The sequence below is a fragment of the Seriola aureovittata genome, chromosome 23 (assembly GCF_021018895.1).
Source record: "Seriola aureovittata isolate HTS-2021-v1 ecotype China chromosome 23, ASM2101889v1, whole genome shotgun sequence".
NCBI classification, from domain to species: domain Eukaryota; kingdom Metazoa; phylum Chordata; class Actinopteri; order Carangiformes; family Carangidae; genus Seriola; species Seriola aureovittata.
In genome coordinates, this window is record NC_079386.1 from 14,093,448 (window position 1) to 14,115,047 (window position 21,600).

Consider the following 21,600-nt stretch of genomic DNA (forward strand, 5'->3'; position numbering starts at 1 on the left):
AGGATTTTAAAATGCATGAGGCTGAACCAGAGCCAGTCTAGCCTTTCCGGTGGGCTGCTCGCCTGGAGGACTATCAACCAGTTCTGTCAGTCTCTTTAATGGAAACCGTGATCAGTGTGTGTTACAGATATGGGCTCACTGACAAATCACAATCAAGTTTCAACCCCAGAGGGTGGGGTATGTTGTGAAGTGGCTGATACAATATATGCATTGAAGACTTTGAAGGAATACAAATTAAGTATTATTTTAAGTGTAGAAACTCTTGAGATGTGGCCAAAAACATGTCTTGTCATACATACAGTGAAATAATCAAGAATCACAATTAACAAGTATTTTTTCTTTATCCAGTTTCTTTTAATCTCACAAAAACACATGAATCTTAAACATGAGCTCGCTCCTCTTTGCTTCTGTGCAGCTAACAATCTCACCAATTTTAAAAACAAGGGCAAAGAAAATAATTTATACATCCTTTTTTTTTTAATCATATCTACAAAAATAAAATCAAATACAAGGACTAAGGCTTTACAGAAAAAATTAACATATATAAAACAAGTGGGTCTGATTTCTCTATATTACATGAGTGAACACGATTTTTTTTTTTTTTTTTTTAAAACAAAATAAAAAGACAATGAGATGAAAGTTAAAGATGTGTGTATGCATACAGTAGTTTGCACTGTGCAGGGAAGTTTTATTTGTGCAATATTACAAAAAAAGGGAAATCAGTTATAGCTTCTTTACAGCCGGTTAGGGCCAAACGCTGATGTCAATGTATGAGATAAATGTAAAAAAGAAAAGAAAAATGAAAAAAGGAGATAATTGAAGATACAAAGAAACTGAGGTGTAGAGGTAGAAATTGGGGATGAAAATTCTGTAGTTAGAGGTGAGTGAAAAGAAAAGGAGATGCACAGATAGATTTTTAGAGAGAGATTGTAATTTTGATTCAACCGGCTCAGACCAAGTGATAATCCGATACTCCTAATTTCTTTTGTGAAACTATGGCCAAAAACTAATATTGCATGTGAGGACATGGAAGAATGTTAATATTTAGGAATATTTTTCTTTTCAGAGAGAAAACTTCAGTTTCCTGGTCTGAGATGCTTGAAAAACAGCAGCCAAAATCTGACTACAAAAAAACAGTTCCCTTCAACACCTCTGAAAAGATATTTCACTTTGGTAGAACATTTTTACATTTTAGCACAAATTCTTCTGCGAGTTCATACAGGTTCAGCTGTGAAAATCAGCCATCCTGTCGTTCAGTAGCACTGTTGTTTTTTTTGTTTTTTTTGTTTACATCTGTACATATGTGAAAGTCACACCTCTTGATGAACTCCTCCTCCTTAGGGTGTGCTGGCTAAAGAGTGAAAACCTTCCTCCAGGCAGTGAAACATCATTTTAGTAGCAGACTCAGTGGCTGATAGTGTAGTTCAGTTTGGTGGTGTAGTGTCAGGTCTGATGCTGGTAAAGAGGCCGGCTAACTAACTATAGCCCTCCCCAATTAGTATTTGAAACCAGCTCAAATAAAATTCAGTTCAGTTTGATTCTGCCCAGCTTGATTAGAGAGAGAGAAAGAAGCTATAAACAAATTTAAAAAAAAACATTTTAACTGGTACAAGCCAGAACTTCTCATTAAGATGTTCTTTCCTTGTAGATGTTTAAATACATATTTTCTATCAAGTGTGTATTTAGATCCATAGAGATGGACTTTGGGAAAAAAAAAAGATCAGAGACAAACTTGGCTTAAGTGTCAGTTTTTGCTGGTTATACATGCCTAAACCAAGGCATAAACAAAACATTTCTCAATGTCAAGGACGATAAACACCTTACATATGATCCGAAAATAGTAAGAAGAATAGTTCGACATTTTGGGAAATACGCTAATTCGATTTCATGCCAAGAGTTAGACGAGGAGATCAATGCTACTCTCATGTCTGTGTATTAAGTACAGAGCTGAAGCCAGCAGCATGTAAGCTTAGCTCTGCCTAAACACTGGAAACAGGGGGAAGAAGCTTTGTCTGGCTCTTTTCAAAGTGACAAACTCCACCTGCCAGCACCTATAAAGCTGACTAATTAACAAATTTCATCTCGTTTTGTCTAATCTATACAAACAAGATGTAACATATTATTTAGCGAGCTTTAGAGGCAGGTTGGCCGTTTCCTTTTGCTTCCATTGTTTACGTTCAGCTAAGCTAACCAGCTGCTGGCTGGAAAACTCTTGGCAGGAAAGCAGTTAAACTCATTTATCAAAATGTTGAGCTCTTTCTTTAAATGCATTTTTGCTTCGTCAACTGAGAGGTGACCTTGATGTGAAATTTAATAATTTTTACAAAGCCTTTCATATCTTTGAATAAATGTAAGTTGTTCAGTTCAGGGAGGTCTCACATTGCAAAGCTACTTGGTAAAGGGTCATGGCTTGAGGGTTATATATAAACACTGTATGGCATGACCACTGGATGGGAGAGGGGAGAAGATGCTGGTTCACAGTATTTCCTGTGGTTTTTCCACGCACGATACACTGGAGACAGGCAATGTCAGCGGTATTAATTGGCAGCAATGTAATTGAGTAACAAACAGGTTTTCACTGAAAATTCAAGTTTCTATGTTTGAATCTGTCATTGTCTTGTTTCCTCACACTCGTTGCCCGTCTTAAAACAGCCCAAAAGCATCCAAAATCTCCCAAATGTTTAACCTTAACAACTCTACATGTTCAAAACAGCTGTGTGAATCCGCTGAGCTTGTTATTTGAATCGCTGAGATCCCTGTACGCCTCTGAAGCAGCGCTGAAAATAAAACCTGCCAGCATTTCAGTAGTAAACAGCGCAGTAGTGTTTCCAGAACTTAAAAAACAATCAATACCAAACATGTAATGATCAATACGTTGCATTGATGGATAGCCATCTTGTAGCTTAAAAAAAAAAAGGCTTAAGGATAAGACAGCATGCCTGCAACTGTTCCCATAGATAATAACTACCGTTTCTCCCACAGTGGGGGGACATGAACATCTGAGATGAATAATAAGGTTAAAGGATGCTTGTGTGTTTGTGATATTGGTTTCCTTACCCAGTGCAAATAACCTGAATTATATAGACACAGTCCTTCGGCCTAAGTGGCAGGTGAACTCAGTGTAAAGCAACCAGTGGAAGGGGGGAGGGGACCCCCAGAGGCCATCTTTGCTTAAGTGTCGGCCCCTAAATGAAGCCCAAGGCATGTCCAGTCCCTGATCTGTCCACTGTAGAAGATGTACATGACAGAGGGATGCATTGTGGGTAAAGTGCTGGGGTGATGGGTCCCTCGGATTTTTCCTTAAATTAACATTTCAACACTTTTCTGCTCCGTTCCTTCAACCAGCTCTTAAAAGCAAGACATACAAATCACTTTCCTTCACAAATATCCAACTTGGTCATTTTTCCAGCTCTTCCAACTTTTCCTTTTCTCTTCACTAGTCAACTTGTCTTCTGCCTTTTTGTTCCTTCATACTTTTGTCCTCACTTGCCCTGGACTCCTCCTCATGCTCTGGTAGAAATCAGAGGTTGCGTTGACCTCAGAAATCCTGATGAGTCCGACCAGTTTTTTGGTATCCCAGGGAACCAGAAAAACAAAAACGGCTACAGTCCTTAGGCTCTGCTCCACTGGTCGGTGCATGCAGGGATGTGGGGCAAGGGGAGGCGGGGCTACAGTGCCCGAGTCTGACAATAGGTACATATGGGTGTGTTCATATGCCATCAATCAAGACTGAATGACTGCAAGTAAATCCACTACAGAGCGACATCAGAATCCAGTTGACTGAATCTTGGGTTCTGCTGGACTTCCTTCTTTACCTGGAGGTGTTCCAGGAAAAAAAAAATTAGTATGCAAAACAATTAAAACTGCATTGTCAGCCATTATTGCAAATGATAATTCAGTGCCCACTCACCGTCTCCTGAGCCGCGATCCAGAGATGGCGTCCTGGAGACAGTTGCCGAGTGATTCTTTTGGTCGCCTGATTCCTGATTGACAGAGGGCTCTGTGAGGGTTTTCAAAAGCTTGTGATGAGCCTTCTCTATTTCCTGTAAAGGGATAAAGATGCAGAAGAGACAGATTTAAAAATTAGAGTAGGACATCAATAATAAATATGCTAACTTCATGGGTTAAATCACAACAGTATACTGCTGCTTAGAAACGGTTCTCCCAGTCAATCACTTTATTGATTGTTTTTGGGGACAATTTTCCTGAAACACAAGACGACCTCCAATTTTTTAAACCTAATTCCCAGAAAAACAATGAGGGGGATTCTCTGAGGTATGGATGGACACAAATAGATAATCACCTTCAGCTGGCGCAACTTGCTCATCAACCCCTCGATTGTGTGGAAAATCTCATCCACATTTTTGATCACGTGACTCTGGTGCCCAGCCTGTGATTGACCCGTTTCTTCTTCCTGTTCCGGTTGCATAGCCTCTGATTGGTTGGACTCTGAACCGCAGGCTGGCGTCTCCTCCGCAGGCTGCGTCTGCGGTGCCATCACTTCCTCCGGAGGCTGAGGGAAGTGGCTGGCGGTGGGGGTAGGAGGGTCGTTGAGGTCATCAGTGACGCTCTCTCCCTGCTCTGTCGGCATTACCAAGTAGAAAGTGTTCCCTACAGCAGAGAGGTGATGACAAACACAATTTGTATGGTGAGTGATTCCACAGAGAAAAGTAACAGCAACCCTACGATTATAGATTATAGATTATAGTTTGTATACAGCTCTTGACTAAATTGGTCATCATTACCCTGCGTAGTGGCCTCGCCTCTCGGCTTGGATGATTGGTCGGGGGCGACATCATCAGTGATGCCATCAGGGACAGAAGAAGAAGAAGGACCCGCAACCACAGCTATGCACAGAGGACAGATGTGTGACAAAGAAAAGAGTGTGTGGAAGTGGAGTGAAAGAAGAGTGTGAGGGAGTGAGGGAAGAAGTTGATCCAGGAGCCAGTGTAGAATCAGTTTGTCGTTGTGTTGTGCAGGGCAAGCACACGAAAGAAGAAGAGAGGATAAAGTGTGTAAGAAATAAAATAAATGAATCACAGAGTGCAGAGAAACATGCAAAGGAACGCCACCATCAAAGGTTTGATCCATAAACAGACAGAAAGCACAGTCAGCTGAATTCACCATCAGTTCAAGCAACACCACATACACCGGTGAGTTTATGCTTAATAACTGCAGTATCTTGAAAATTATGGTTTCAAATTTGAAATGATCTGAGAATTGAATGAACTCAGAGTGATCAGCCAACATGAGAAAGAGTTTAAGATAATATCTTGAAAATTTTTCTCAATCTGATCCGTTACCTTTCCTTATGACCTGAACGCTGGGCTGTTCAGTGTCTGAGGGCGGAACCTCCTCAGGTTCAGCCTCCAGGTCGTTGGTGCTGAAGTTGAGGATGGTCTCCAAAGACTCCGGCCGCTGTCTGTCAGAGAACGAGCTCCCCTCATTGGCCGTCTCGTTGGTGGGTGTGTCATCTGAGTCGTGGCTCCATCCGTCCTCTTCCAGGTCTCGTGATATGAGCCGCCGAAGTGTTTCAACTGTAGAGGTGTGAAAACAACAGAGAAATTATGATCTTTAAATTTTGCAAGGATTAATGGCTGATTCCTCACAGGAGAAAAAAAGCCATTCATTTTAAGCTTTTTGGTCAAACATCCAGAAGTTTGTAGAGGTGATGCTGCAGTTTCTGCTCTTTTCTCACCATCTTGTAAAGCGGCTTCTGCCACACCAACTGCTTGCCTTTCACCACAGATAAAAGCGCCTGATTGGTCCACAGGTGTGTTGTCAGAGAGCACAATGTCGTTGTTGGAGGAATGAGTCTCCATGGAATCTGACTGCTCTGTCATCGAGTTGTCTGGAAGGTTTAAAATAGTTGGAGAGTCTTTAAACGTGCAGTTAGGTGACGAACATTTACTGAAAGTTTACATATTGAAGCTAAATAATTATAATGCGGTTATTACCTGCATCGACATTGCTGCCAGTTGACACTGGGGAAGCGCTGCGTATACTGGGGGAACTATAGAAAATTCACACAAACACAACACACACTAAGCAAAGTACCATCCAGTTTATGACTTCTTGAGATCCTTTAAATTTCTATGAGGATCAAAGTAAATGTATAAAAAGAATACACATCTAATAGAATAATGCACAGCCTGACCTGCAGGTAAAGGATTCCTAACACATTCCTTAATTCATTATTCATGGACAGCAAATTTACTCACGGTAGTGGCATGGATCCATGATTGATCAGGGGTGATGAGCCATCCGCTGACGAGACAGTCTTCTCAAGTAAATCTTTCCAGCTGTTTAACCAAAATCCGGACAAAACATCTTTAAAAATGTACAGTAATGGGAAATGTATGTTCCTGTGGTAAATATGGACTCTATAAAAGAGCTTACGTGTTTTTTTCTGATGATGTTCCGGCCACCAGCTCGTAGATCTGCCTCTCTGTGGTGCTGATGACGTACAGGGCTTTATTGTCTATAGAGAAATTTGATCAGATACACAAAAAAGCAGAAGAGTGGTAAATGCCATGTCACGTATCACAATTATTCACATGATTAAAAGCCGCAATTTTACATTTTGCTTCTCTAAAAGACACTACAGCTGTACCTGTAGCTACTGAGCGGACCAGCAGTGAGTCCAGCTTCACCAGAGGGCTGAAGGAGGTCTTGCTGTCTCCGCTGCCTCCTCCGCCTCCACCCAGCCAGCGGGATGGATATCGCAGCTGCAGCCGGTCATCTGGACCCCTCTGAAGGAGGACCAGGCAATCTGACAGCAGCAGCGCTTGGATCTCTGATGGATGTATACAGAGACATGTGTTTAGACGGTATGAAACCACACTGATCAGCTAGTACGTGTCATACACAGACTGATACTGACCTATCTGCTTATCTTTGCTCACTTTCCAGGTGAGAGGACCTTCATGAATCATTCTCTTTGTGGTCAGGTCCAGACTCTGTGAGAAAGAAAAGTAAAACAAAACAAAATTTGATTAAAAAAAGAATAGTTGGCAGCCTTCATTACAATATGAACAAAAAAACAAAACAAAACAAAAAAAAACAGGTGAAGCAATTAAACTAAACTATTCTGTCACCTTGAATTGAGGGGCAGCATCTAGTCTGCGTTGGTATTGGCTGAGACGTTGCCGATGTTCTGTTTCCCTGACGTCCTCGTTGACAGCCTGCAGTATCCCTCGGCAACAAGCCTGGGCCCGCTGGAGTGAGGGGAGGTCCGACGAACCAGCTGAAGGAAAAAAACAAGAATATGTCTTGAAAGTTGCGTCACAGAAAACTTAACAAACACGACCATCCAACACGAAGTAAACACTCCTCACCCTCTGTGTGTTTAATGATGTTGTCCAGCAGCAGAGGGTACTTGGTGAGTCTCTGCATCTCCGACACCAGCAGGTCTTTCAGCTGCAGCCTCCGACAGTGAGGACTCGCCTCACACTCCTGAGCAAAAGTCAAGCAGGTCAACATGTTGAAAACAAGACTGTGGAACTATCAGGGCAAAGATAAACATACAACGAACACGCTTTAAGCCTTTTCCTTCACTTTTTTATAGTGGATCATCGACTCTCAAACAGATGGTGGCAAAAACTAAAACAAATCAAGTTGGGGGAAAAAAAGGCAGCTACAACACAACTAAGACTATTATTATTTATAACTAATAATTATAACAAATACTATTATAATGCTCATCTTGTAAAACCAGAACATCCACAACAGAAATTACTGCTAAAAAACGTGCTGTCTGCATGAGGCCATAAAAGGCACACGGAGCATGCAAGCATAGGTTTTATGAAAGTTAAATATGTACCAGTAGGTGTGTGTGTGTGTGTGTGTGTACCTGGATGATGTGAGCGAAGCGAGGGTCTTTACGTTGTTTGTTCTTGATGAGCTCCAGAGCCTGAGACTGCTGACTGCACAGCTGGGATGCCTGTTCCTGAAACTCGTCTCCAGCTGCACCTTCAAACTACAAACGCACACCACAGTTTACCTACTAAATACAGTGTACTGCACATAAACACATTGCCATAGAGATGAGAGGACGAAAATGGAGACAAACTGATGGCATTGATTATTAATCTCACCCTGGCCAGCATCACGTCCCCGATGTCCTGAACGATGGGAGTTTCTCTTCGCTTCTTCATCGCCTCACACAGACTTGCTGCAAAGACAGAGGCAACAAAAACTTGGCATTAAAATAACCTTAATCTCAATACCAAGTAATTATGTAATCTGCTAAAATCAGCCTTAACTGGATGTTCAAACTGACATTAATCATAAATTCAGTTCATCCACTAATATGGCTAAAACACAAAGAAAATGAATGATATGCCTAGTCGAGTAGGATGGTAATGTGACACCATGTACCTCCTTGGCTGAAAATTAAGGCCCAGAACACATATTGACACAGTGAATCTGCGGGCTGAGATTACACATAACAGTTATCACCCTTGCTTAGTATTTGCTTCACTTATTATTATTTACCTAGCAACATACAGCCCTGAAGACACGCTGACTGCAAGTACAACTCACTGTGCAAACAGAAATACCGGTAGAAGAAGCCACAAGCAGTGACACTTTTTTTTGTAATTGATGAACTGAGGCTGAGAGATTCTCATTTTTGATTCATTTCTGTACTGCACAAAAATTTTGACTTTCCACACATATGAAACCCTCTGACACACACAGACACACACACACACACACCGTGGAGTTCGTAGACCTGGGGCAGGTTGGGGAAGATGCAGGCCAGCTCATCAGAGTTCAGCACAGACCTCATCTTCTGGAAAAAGACCTGGTCCAGGACCCGCAAGGTGCGCAGGTGGGACACCTCGGTGGTGAACAGCTCTGAAGAGGAGGATATACAGGTGAGCAAATGAAGAATGTAATCAGTTAACATACTGTTGAACACAGGCAGACATTTTTAAATATTTTATTCATCATGATTGATCGTTTGTGAATTTAACTCGTACCATATATAACAGCCTGTCTGTCCACCTCCCTCGGGCTGAGTGTGGCGAGCAGCTGAGGAGGCACCGTGTCCTGCCAGTTCTGACCGTCACACACCTCCTCTTCCAGCGCCGCGGCGTCCGGTAGCAGGGCAAGGGGTGAGTCCACGCTCCTGTAAAATCACACACATGCATAAACGCGCATGGGCAGATGGAGGGATGTACAGGCAGCAAAAGAAAAGAGATGCATATGGATGGAGTGACAAACAAAGAAACATGTCCAGGATGATTAAATATCTACCGACATCTTTAGATCTGGTTTTAAATGTGAAACTTCTGTTCAGTTATGCATGTGGGAAAGAGGTCAAGCATTTTTATTTCTATTCTCTATCAGACAATTATTTACTGATTACTGATTATTCTACTACATCAATCACCTGTGGGGCAACATGGAAACTCACCTGCGTCTAGACCGAGGGGTGTATGGGGGTGTAGGGTTCTCTAGAGACCTGAGTTTGAGAGAGAGTGGAGAGAGAGATGGCATGAGGTGAAAACCTACACTTCCAGGGGTAACGCTGGGGTGTTTATGTTGTCTGGGGTTTAAATCCTTCACTAAGGGGGTGAATCTTTTATTTAAAGGGATGCATTTTTAGTATCCTTAAGGTATCTGACGATCATCTCTGAGAAATTAGAAGAATCTGTGTGCAAATGTTATCAACACTATCAGGAGGCAATAAAAGTTGTGGCTCGTGTAGTTCACAGAATCATTACCGCGCAGAGCTGCTGGACGCAGACGATGAGGCGCTGTGCTGCAGCAGCCTGAGGCCAGGCCCCTCCCTCTCCTCCCCGCAGTCCTCCATGTCCACATCACTACGAGAGCGGGGGACAGACTCCGTTCCTGAGGCAACACCCCGCCGCCGCCCTTCTCCCTGAGCCTTCAACGACTCGCTGCGTGCCAGACGCACCGAGACTGTAGGGCTGCAAAAAGAAAGCATACACTTAGCATACACAGCATCAAACACTTTCAGCTGCACCATCCAGGTGCTGTTAACTGGTATTGAGTATATACTACAGGTGATAATGCAGTGGAAGAGAGGAGAACATCAGAGCTACCTGTCCATGCTGTCTTCTCCCAGGCTGCTGGAGGAGAGCCTCTGGGCGTCGTCACCTCCGTCCTCTCCTGTCGTCTCCGTGTGATTCTCAAACTGCTGAATGATGTTCCTCACACTGCCAGGACGGACTGCACACACACAGATATCATTCAATAGTACACATACTTTCAGCAGAAAGGGCTAATGTGTATAAATTGAGGTGGAACACAAGCAATGTTCAAACTACTAGATTTCATTAAGAATAATTTAGTCAGGTACGTTTGATGAAAAGGAAAATATAGGAGTAAAAACAAAAGTGCGATGTACCTTCGTTGGGTGATAACGGGACATGGAATGCTACAAAACCAAAATGAACCAAAAAGAAACAATGAAATCAGAACAATAATAATAAAAATAACACAATGAAAACTCCATAAATCAATAAACAAACCTGCAGTAACAATAAAAGGGCAAACAAAGGACAAAAAGAAATCAATGGTATATAATGAGTGAGAGCGTGTCATCATGTGAGCGTGTGTTTATTTGCGTGCTTCTAATGTGGTGTGACGGCAGACCAATACTGTCAGCTGATAATGACCTTTGAGAGATAAGACTCACATTTGCAGTTTAAATGCTAATAATAAAAACATGAGTTTTAGAAAACTCACATTTCAGCATCTGTGCTGCTTTTTAGCGTTGAGACCATGATTATTCTTTACAGACAAATAAAAATATCTCTAAATTAAACCAGTAGCATGAGTCATCATTTTATATTAATTTTCACATTTCCTTCCCCAGCTTTATCCCTGAATATAAGTGTGTGTGTGTTTGTATTTACTGGACTGCGATGTGGTTCGTGGCTTGCCGATGTACTTCAGGATGGGATTTCTCTTTTTATCCTCTCCATCTTTCTCTTTCTTGGTACCACTCAGCTGCGGAGACAGGAACCATAAAAGTCGTGTCATGCAATCAATGCATATACCTGATTCTTCTTTACCCTTCATTTCTTTTCATCTTCATTACGAGCTGCAACATTTCATTTTTGTTTACCCAAACCTTCTGCTAAAGAGTTACGTTTAAATGGCATGAAGAAAAGGTTTTAGAGTTTTGGTTATCATCTCTATGTAAAAACACACAGATCATTGCAGCTACAAACATTTACTAAAAATTGGTTTGTTGAAGTGCAGTTTCAAAATAACAGTAGACTTCATTATTTAGATAATCACTTGTCAGATCACTCCCAGAGGAAAAACAGAGGCTGCCAGTCTTACCTTTTTCGTCTTTAAGAAAGCAAGCCACTTCTCCTTCTCTGTACTCAGACCAGGGAATACCTTGGAGTCTCTTAGTTTAATACCAGAATGACGCAGGTATAGGAGGACCGCTGATGCCAGAGGAGAACTGTGGTAAGACAAGCGAAGGGGTGGAGACGGAGAGAAGCAGACGGAACAAATATGGTGGTGGAGTGGGGGGGGTGAGGAGAAGAGAATCACAGGGGGAAAGGTGGGAAACAAACAAAGGGAAGATGTGAAGAATAAGTAAACAAATCACCAAGATGGGTGTTGCTGTTAAATGGCATTTCACTCCAAAAGACAAGACCGATATTTTCTTTTTACCTTCTGTCCTCTTCGTGCTTTGATCTGGAGTGGGGACAGAGAGAGAGACATAAAAAGGCTGTTAACTCCCTCCACAACAGATAGCAGGCGTTCAAATAGATATCCGAGAGACTTCTTTGAGATAAATCCAGTTCATTAAGGTGCAAACACCGGTCTAAGAAAGTGAATGTAGTGCTACAATCATGTGACGGGAAGCCGGCTGTGTGTGTATAAAGTCAAAGGAGTGAACGTCATGTGGTTTACAGGGTTTGCGGCTTTGGTAATGACCTTTGTTATTATAGCCTGGGTGAGCTACATCTGTCACTTTGTAATAACAATTTTATTGGGCCCCTAACAACAGCTCCTGTTGCTCAGCAGGAAAACAAAACTGATCTTCTCTATTTTGTTGTTATTTAGATAAAGACCACCATAGCCTGAAAATGAACCCTTGCCCTCACCATGAACCAAATTTCTTGGGATTTTTACAGTTTTACAGTTGCAGTCTGCAACAGGAAAAACCTGATGAAACAGCAGAATCAGTACTCACAATATCTCCCAGAGGGCAGTGACCTGTCTGTCCACCACCTGTCTCTCTTTCACTGGGTCTCCATCAAGGTGCTGCAGATCTCCTTCTCCAAACAGAGAGCCAAGACCCATCATCTGCTTGTTCCTGTGAAACACAGAAAGACACGCTGAACAGGTTAATGTGAGCTCAAGGAAAACTTAAATGGGAGACAAACCTTAACTTAAGATACTTTAGCTGAATACGTCCCACAGTTAATGATCATCAATGTTATCATTGTTACACAGAGGAATATCTGAATGTGTGTACCTGTAGTCCTGTATCTGGTCCTGAATGTCCGGCAGCACCTGCTGCTGCAGCTCAGACAGGGGTCCTCTGATGTCCTCCTGGGCGTGTAATCGACTCTCTGATGGAGAGGACATGGCCCGACAACATTTAGTCAGTGGATACAAACCCTCTCAAACAAACAGAAGAGCAACAGTGCTGCCACCTGGCCACGTTTTACAATAAATCATCAACAAAATGTCTTATCACAGCTCAAAATTTCAGTTGACAGATTTTTAGTCTCACGTGAACAAAACTATAATACACATGTAATAACTCAACTAGCAATTAGACTTCTTACCGATATCTGTGAGATACTCCTCTCGTACTTTGATTTTCAAGGGCTGTAAGAAAAATAATTGATTTTTTTTTCACGTTTCAGATACTGAGAATGTGATTTGTTACTGCATGACCCTACAGGATATATGGTAACAGTGGCATCTGAGATAAGTCATATTACTTTAACTAAGGATTAGAAGAAAGTTTATCCTTTAGTTTCTGTAATGCAAAATTTTTAAAAGTATCAATGTGACTGCAGTGATTAAACAAATCTGTAGCCAATAATGGAATATAAGAGATAGAAGAACGTAAAAATAAAATTATTAAGTAATATTGGTACATACAGCATCTGGGTCCAGGTAATGCGAGCAGATCTGAGGTGCAAGTGCTCGGGCATCTTTAGGACTGGAGCCCAGGTAGGCCTCCACCGAGAGGTAAAACAGCTATTGTAGACACACACACAACAATGAATGTGAGAGAGCAAACCAAGATAAACACATTGTACTGTTTAAACTCAGTGCTTGTGATCAGAAAAGCTTTAATACAAAAAGATAAAGATATAGATACGATTTTTGAGTATCTGCATTTACTATAGATGACGATGTTATCCAAAATATCTTTGTTTGATTATATGTGTTTAAATCTAGCACAGACTATAACTTAGACTGACCAGAGGGTTGGGGTCAAGAAGCTGAGTGAAGACATATCTCATGAACACTGTCATGTGTGCTGGTCGTGATTTCAGCAACTCAATGTCCTGGAATGGACCATCCATCTGAGATTACGACAGAGGAAAAGAGGAAAATGTGAATAATTGTGCAGATGGAGGAAACAGCAAAATGTAGAAAGCGAAGAGAAATACAAAGAAAAACAGCTGAGAATCACAGATATGAGAGGCACTAAATGTCCTTCTCACCTCATTAAATGCATAGCCGTCATCTTCTTCGTCTTCTTCCTCAGGGCCAATGATCTGGGCCTTTCCGCCCTTTGAACACAGACGCACACACACGCAGATTTCAAGAAATGTAAAGCACTCTGTCGCACACTGGAGGACACTGACAGCAGGTCCAAGCATATCTGCTATTTTCACTCGTATGCTGTGCATGCAGTGATCGGTGCAAAGGAACTGGATGATGTAAAATATGAACTGAGGGTTGTGGTGATAAATGATCTTTTCATTCTCGCCGCTTCGTCTCATACGTCTTAAGACAACTTTGCAAGTCACATTGGTGCATGGCAGGAATGGAGAGGAGCAGGTGAAGAGGAGAGAACAGAGCTGCTTCTCTGAACAGGCAAAGTGATACGCCATAAATATGTAGCTGGTGCTGCAGGCTTTGTCTGTGCATAAACTAAAAATACACTGAAAATTTAGTCGACATAATATTTGCAGTTACTGAATCCTGTAAAATCTGAACAGTGGAAGTACAAAAATTAAAAATAAATACAAGTACTTTGCAGATTTCCTTGTGGTTCAACTAAGGTTGAATTCAATTAGATTTGGTAACGTTCACGTTACAATAATCTCTTTCAGTGTGTGTGTGTCACTCACTCTCTCTCTCTCTTCCTCCCTCTCAGAAATAATCTGTACATATTACTGTATGTATTTATACCAGTGTGAATACATCCAAAGTTTTGTCAGGAAACAGTTTTTGTCACCGTGATCGAGGAGACAAAAAGTCACTATCAGACTCCGAATAACTCCTTTGACTGTTAGTCAACGATAGGGTTCTGTGTGTTCAGTATAACCTCGACAAAAACGTCTATCTTAAAGTGAATGCAAGTGCGTGTGTCCATCTCACCGAGTCGGAGAGGGTGTGTGTATCGGAGCTCTGCCGTCGGTGTAGGGGGGTCCTGAAGGAGGATGAGGGGGAGGAGTGGGGACTCTCAAAGGCCTGGGGAGGAGGAGGAGGAGCAGGAGCAGGAGGAGGAGGAGGAGGAGGAGCAGGAGGAGGACGAGGGGGGACGGGATGAGTGGGACCATCACATACACAAACACACGACATACACAATCTCACCGGTTTATGAAAAAAAGAAGATGTGCAGGCCTACCTCCATGTCCCCTTCGCTTGAGTCCACTGATAGTCGACCTGATAAAGCACAGGGCAGTTTTAAACCACTTATACTATGACGAACGGTTAAAGTTTAAGTGTATATGGCATTAGAGGTCAGTAACCATTGACCTAGGATGGACGGATTTAAAGAAAAAAGGGGCAGATAATTTAGGGTAGTTAAGTGTGATATTGAAGTGTTGTTTTCAAATCACAACTTGTACTAATATATGATATATAATATGACTTATGAGATCTGCCTTCATTCTACAAAAATTTCAGTGTAATTTTGGCTGATCTGCTGACTAATTAAACCAGAAGCTACAGTATGCCTTTGTTGTACTGAGAATTAAATAGAAAAAATAAGGAGATACAAACCTTCTCCAGCTATGACGTAGCTTGTGATAGATTCTGATCGCGTTCCCTCCTGGACAAGAAGCATCAGTTAATTTTCAGTAAAATCAAACAAAAGGTTAAATACACAGTGAAGATATCCGTGAGTGTTGAGAATCTGTAAATGAGAAAAACAGCCACGTCCTCCTCACCAGATCTTGCTGAATCTTGACCCTGACTTGGTGAGCTCTCCTCTTCGCGCTTTCTATCCGCTCCTCCAGTGACGGCGACGGGTTCCTCAACCGCTCCTCCATCAAGTCCTGTAAATTAGCCAGGTCTGGTTATCAGCAGCAGATTTTAGCTACAAGACATCATCGTCACTAATTACACAGGCAGTATGACACAACAAGGTGGTCAGGTAGAACACCACAGTATATAACATGTCAGATAATATGGATCTTTACATGGACGTTTTCTATTTTATTTGCATCTACGGAAAAAGATCAGGAAGTGGTCTGCTGTGTACAGTTTCATTTCCAAGAAGTTATCTAAATACTGGAACAGCTCATTTGTTTATATACGAGTGTATCACCTGCAGTTCAGCTTCTTCCTGCTCCAGCATTTTCCTGAGTATCTGAGTGGCATGTTTTTGTACTTCTGGGTCCTAAAAGACATGTTAACAACAGAAACTGTAAATTATTTTGATGATGTACACTTGAACAAGTACTATATATATATTATACAATTTCACTCACCTGTAGTGGTTTAGGTCCAGTGATTCTTTGGGAAGGGTTGCTGCTCAGTCCAGAGGGCAAGGGTGGAGGAGGAGGGGGTGGAGCCTCCCCGCCCAGAGACGTTCTTTGATTGGGTGTGAGGTCAGTGGGGAGGGGCTCTAAGGGCAAGGAAGCAGCTGATGGGGGAGGTCCTTGTAGTGTCAAAGCTACATATGTTCCAGCTATCAATCAATAAAAAAGGGCATGGTATGATGTTATCAGGAAGACAAACATAGAAAGCACATTAAATATAAAGAGGCACTTCAATTCACCAATTACACTTATTTAAAACTCACATTTGATGAGCTTCACCACCTCCTGATGGGACATGGAGGACACCAGCGAGCCGTTCACCTGAGAGAGAAAGGTAGATGGGAGAAAGAAGAAAATCAGCAACATGGAAAACAGGGAGAAACCAACAACTCGCAGATTCAGTCTCTTCAACGTAAAGTAGTAAAAACCTTTATGATCCGGTCCCCCTCTTGGACCCCGGCCTTGACTGCTGCACCACCTGTAAGGAGTGAAACTGTATGACTATCCATGTCATCGGGGTCACATATTTGAAAAACAATGTCCAAAATAAGATGCTATTAAAGTGTGTAATTTGACAGTGGACCTTCAAATCAATAAAATGTGTAGTCGTGTGAACTGGGAGAAAATAATATTTATTTTTCTTCAGTTTTGCTGAGGTTGGGTTTGATTCTTTTTCAATGGGAATAGACTTTAACTTTCTAAATGTATGGACACTGTATCAAAACACAAACTCTGTCAATTTAAATGTATGAAATGAATAAAGCAGGAAAAACAACTACACTGCTTTACACAGTATCTGTGTAAAAAAACAGGGTAATATTTAAAAAAAAACAAAAAACAGTGCATGTGTCTCACCTGGTCGGACATTCTGCACTAGCTTGACTCTCTCTCCACACACTGTGAAGCCAAAACCGAGCTGGTCCTTCTGCACGACCACACATCTCTGAACAAGACCAGGACCTGGGAGAGGATGACAGGAGAATAATGAGGATGTTTGGGGAATATTAAAGGACTTAAATTGTAGTGCAATCCTACATCAGTCCTGCAATCACCTGTGCTCTCAGCGGGGATATCGGCCGTTGGCTCCCTCTGCTGGGTGGCAGAGGATTTGCGATCCGAGTCCCCGATGGTCAGACTGCTGAGCCTGGGTTTGAGGGATATGAGAGAGACACTTAGCCTGAAAAAATATATAACATCTGATGTGAAACAATGAACAGAGGGAGGATCACTGAGAGAGAGAAATATATAAAAAGTGATGGAACAGGCCAGAGTGAAAGAAGGGACGCTTACGATGGGACACAGACCAATGATAGAGGAAGGGGGGGGGGCTCAGGAGAAGATTCAAGGGAAGTGCGGGGTCAGAAGTGGGTTAGAAAGAGCAAGAGGATGAGTATATCATAACAAATAGGAAGCAACAAGAAAGCAGTCGACAGGAAAACTCACCAAGCAGCAAAAGGGCTGAAAGCGAAGCATGACGGAAAAGAGGGAAAAAACAGATAGAGAGGAAAAAGGGACAGAGAAAAAAGAGAGAGGAAACTCAGAATGAAGCCCAGTCCTGATACAAAAGGGCAAAGAGAAACTGACCAAAAGGAAATAGCCTGAAGTTCAAACGATCCCCACGCCCTTTATACTCTTACAGATTGTAAACACTGAGCGCAGCCATGACTTCCAAGAATATATTTATCTAAGGGTGAATGGCACAAGAATTCAAAGTGTAAACACTTAAATGATTTTGTATTATTCCAGACGTCGAGTGACTGTTGGGCTTTAAGGAAAAAAAAAACTTCACCCAAAACACAATGAAACTTCTTTTAAATATGACTCAGAGTGTAATTAATCCATCCAGATTGACTTGTTGTGATTTACTAAAATCCAGAGATAATTAGCTCTTGTACCTGCACAGCCAATTCATGCTACAATGATTTGTCAACTAATGGAAAAGTACATTGATAGACAACAAAACAGATGGTTGAGTTGTCAAATAAAAATGTGGATCTTTTCCTGGTTCTTGAATGTGAGGATTTGCTCCTCATATTCAGTACTTTTGGGGTTTGGACTTTCTGGTCTGAAAAAAAACAAGCAATTAGAAGACTCAACCTTAGATTCTGGGAAACTAAGATTAATCAAAAAATTAATTAAAAGATGAAATGATCATGAAAATGATTAAATGTAGCTCTATACCCATCTAAATGGATGGATATACTCTGAGTAAATGGCAAATGTGATTTGAATGTGTTTTTTGCTTCAGAATAAAGCTGAGCTTGTAAGTGCACTCAACACTTTATATAATACAAGAAACTAGGAATGCACCAAATCCAATCCGTCAGTATCAATATCAATGCCAATATTGACCCGATTAAGTGGATAAGGTAACAATCATAATTGAACATATACATATGACCTGCATTTTATATGTATACGAAATTGTTTCTCACGCAAGCGCATGAGAGACAACTGTGCCTGCACATCAAGTCAAAGTGCCCTGAAATAACAAGAGCAGCCACTGAGAAACTTCCTGCCACAGCTGTACAATCTGTAGGTGTCAAACCCCCCCCCCCAAAAAAAAAAACCTTGACACAAGCTCTTACTGGACAGCTGTCCTACCTGAACAGGTGTGCGTTTTTCTTATTGGCTGCCCTGCTGTCACATGACACACAAAGACAGTGGTGGGCACGTGCACAAAAACATACACACGGAAAAAGAGTTGACAGCAGGAGAAACAGGAAAGACAAATGATCAAGACAAAGAGGCATCAGACAAACGATCACAGAAGCACAGTGTAGGGCTATGTGGTCAATATGGTGATGAACAAAACTAACAAACAGGATGAACTACAGTACGTCAAGTGTTTTAGGCGAGGTAGAAGCTAGACACAACAGGTGAAGAGTCACAACATGACATTCAGGCAACAGACAGACACTGAAACTTACTATGAAATATCTACACGATTGTGAAATCTTTTGCATACAGCATTTTGCCCTCCCTTTGCTTGTTTTTTTTTTTTTTAAATCACCTCCCAGTAAACAGCCTGTCTGACTCGTTTTTAACTGACCAGACTGGGAAGTGAAATAAAGACATATCTATTGGCTGATCTGGAAGCCCTACATTTTTGAGCAAGCCTTTGAGGTGTACCACAGAAACAGAGACTGTCTGGGTGTATGGGTTTGTGTGGCTCCTACCTGTCCAGTGTAGAGGTGGGTTGGCGAAGACTCATGTCTGCAGCCTTGTGACAACTCCTCTGCTTCCTGGTGCGGGATCAACGCTGTCACTGGGCCTCTTTTATCATCATCCCCATCACCATCGTCATCTCGTTCCTCCTCAGTTCTTAGTCCACACAATGGGGCTGTCTGTTGTGCTTTGATCAGATCTTCTAGCTACTTGGAAGCTGGTTCAGATCAGACAGAGCGCTCCTCATGTTCCCATCCACCCATGAGGTTCCAGTTAGGTGTCAGTAGGATTATAAAAGAAAGTGCTGCTAAAACTAACATTCAAAACTGACTATCTCCTCAGTACCCAGGTTGCATTAGTGGTTCAAAATAAATACTAAAACAAAGGAAGTTAGTGGTTTGGTGCAGTGGTTCAGTCGTAGTGGAAAATGGATAAAGGATAGCCTGCTTCCTCACAGGTCATCAATCATGAATGAATGACTGATGTGTCTCGCTGTGCTGCAGGAAGACAACAACAGCCATGCGTTTTAGTGTCTGTGTAAAGCTAATTCATTGAAGATAAGCTCAAAGTAACAGAGATTATTTGATGTCAACTTGCAATGAAATACTACCTTGTTTACATGTGTGGCTTCAACAGCTGTGCCAACCTAACTAATCCCGTACAAGCTAAGCACTACCTCAATGTCGTTCGTTTCTCAGTCATATGCTTGCATAGATTATTTTAAAACCTAACATGGATGTTCAAAGTGATTTTCATAGAGATATTGTCCGTATTGGTGTGGCTAGCTAATGCAAAGTAGTCCACACACAAATAAGCCGTACCTCAGCTTGATATGTAAAAAAAAAAAAAAAAAAAAAAAAGACCACTCCAACACGCTCCCAGGCTAACTGTAACTGGCATTAATTTACATGCTATCACACTGTAAACAACAACCAACCCAGACGCTATCGTTGGCTTTGCATTGCTCCCTAACGAACTAGCTAGCTAATTAGCAGGTTACCCGGCATTAGCTAGTTCTGTCGGCTGCTGAGTTTATAAAAATGGAAGCACAGTGCAGGGTGAAAGCTAAATGTGCTTTTCTATTTGAGTTGTGACTTATCTAATAAAATGACTAGGGAATGATAACGACCATCTGAAGCGGCCTGCTGTGTCCATCTAGCGTTAGCTTGCTGAAGTTAGCTCTACGAACAGGCCGATTTCAATCCGCGGCATGGCGTTGGTGCTCAAGCCGACCGAAAGCGCAGCGTATTCGGCTTTCAGCTGTGCCAGCGAGTCGGTTCTTCCGAGCTAGCTAGATAACCAGATAGATGTGCAAGACGAAAGGCCAGTATAACTTAAACTGCATGCGAATAGATGGAGATTAAAGTGGTTGAGATGATGGAAGTCCGTGCAAATTCCAGCTCGATATATCCCAGTTTTCGTGCAAATTCAGACACTAAAGCTGCATGTTAGCCAGCTAGCTAGAAGGCAATACGATTCCAGTAGAGCTCCACCTCAGGGTCTTCTTTCCAAAACAAGTCACAGAATTTGGATTTGCTTCTCTCTCTCGTGGTCCGCCAGAAGACTCGGAATTTAATCACAATCTTCGTTGCATATTTTTATTGCCTTTTTGGCCCCGGTTCTCATAATAATGATCTCTGCTGTGTTGTTATTCCTGCTGTCTTGACTGGCTGCTGATCCACCACCATGTCCTCAAAAGATCATACGGACAAACACGACGCAACACCGCCCTCGTCTGGCTGGACTGCGGTATTGCAGGTAGTTCGCCCCCACCGCAGTGTCGATGCTAGTGGCCTCCAGGGGTCCATGCAGGCAACCGTAAACTGGAAAGTAAAATGACTTATGCTAAAACTATACACGATATACAAAATGCAACAATACAAGTAAAAGGTAAAGTTGTAAAATTTTATCTAAAAGAGAGAAACTTGAGAGTTCATTAAGAAATAAATGTCCTTTTAAACCTTGTTTGTTTTTCATCAAATAAAAATACTAATATTGCGTGTGTACTTATTGTATTGTCTTATTCTTATATATAATATAATATAATGTAATGTAATATAATGTCATTTATAATATAATTTTTTTTTTTTTTTTTTTTTTTTTTTTTTTTTTTTACAATAATTCTGCTTACTTTTTGAACTATAAAATCTCTCCAGACACGATAGGGGCTAGTGCTCCCAATATTTTCTTTCTGGACTTTGCCATATACTTTTTAATGCATTTTCAGATCAGACTTTATGACCTTTTGGAGTTAGTTTGGACTGGAAAAAAAATGCTAGACTTCGAATCACATCTATTTTCCATATTTTATATAAAAATGAATTATCACTATTAACTATATAACAGTAGATAGTTTAGTAAAGGCCAACACTTAAGACAACAACAAAAAAAAAATCACTTCAGTCTGGTAATACTACTCTTCCAGGTCCTGTGAATCCCAAGTACAAACAGATGTGGGGAAAAGTGGGCGAAACCA

General features: G+C 41.6%; 1 protein-coding gene across 7 annotated transcripts; it reads right to left on the minus strand.

Moving 5' to 3' along the window:
• Positions 1–330: 330 nt before the first annotated feature.
• arhgef11 (Rho guanine nucleotide exchange factor (GEF) 11) lies at positions 331–21,195 on the minus strand. 7 transcript variants are annotated; one of them, XM_056368586.1, is made up of 42 exons: positions 19,136–21,194; positions 17,400–17,414; positions 17,009–17,100; positions 16,812–16,916; positions 16,385–16,434; positions 16,220–16,277; positions 15,906–16,105; positions 15,743–15,814; positions 15,363–15,470; positions 15,196–15,244; positions 14,819–14,856; positions 14,569–14,661; positions 13,686–13,754; positions 13,440–13,544; positions 13,114–13,212; positions 12,792–12,834; positions 12,476–12,572; positions 12,191–12,313; positions 11,665–11,688; positions 11,323–11,449; positions 10,890–10,983; positions 10,379–10,408; positions 10,074–10,200; positions 9,732–9,938; positions 9,422–9,469; positions 8,985–9,133; positions 8,719–8,859; positions 8,097–8,173; positions 7,853–7,978; positions 7,338–7,455; positions 7,098–7,246; positions 6,884–6,959; positions 6,614–6,796; positions 6,400–6,481; positions 6,222–6,302; positions 5,958–6,013; positions 5,699–5,851; positions 5,304–5,537; positions 4,746–4,847; positions 4,304–4,611; positions 3,911–4,043; positions 331–3,815 (listed from the first exon to the last, which is right to left on the minus strand). In XM_056368586.1, exons 1-42 carry the CDS (start codon positions 19,168–19,170, stop codon positions 3,766–3,768), a joined length of 4,326 nt encoding a protein of 1,441 aa, XP_056224561.1. In that variant the 5' UTR covers positions 19,171–21,194; the 3' UTR covers positions 331–3,765. The 7 variants fall into 7 exon arrangements, with proteins under 7 accessions (XP_056224561.1, XP_056224565.1, XP_056224562.1 ...); XM_056368590.1 differs by lacking the exon at positions 14,569–14,661 and having other exon boundaries at positions 19,136–21,195; XM_056368587.1 differs by lacking the exon at positions 17,400–17,414.
• Between the last annotated feature and the right edge of the window lie 405 nt (positions 21,196–21,600).

What these genes read in the sequence shown, in the direction of transcription:
- arhgef11 (XM_056368586.1), bottom strand. Translation starts at nt 19,170, where the DNA reads ATGAGTCTTCGCCAACCCACCTCTACACTGGACAG. An exon ending in GACCAGATACAGGACTACAG is followed by an intron (nt 12,314 to 12,475) that starts GTACACACATTC and finishes TGTGTTTCACAG; the next exon opens with GAACAAGCAGATGATGGGTC. An exon ending in ACATCATCAGAAAAAAACAC is followed by an intron (nt 6,303 to 6,399) that starts GTAAGCTCTTTT and finishes TTGGTTAAACAG; the next exon opens with CTGGAAAGATTTACTTGAGA.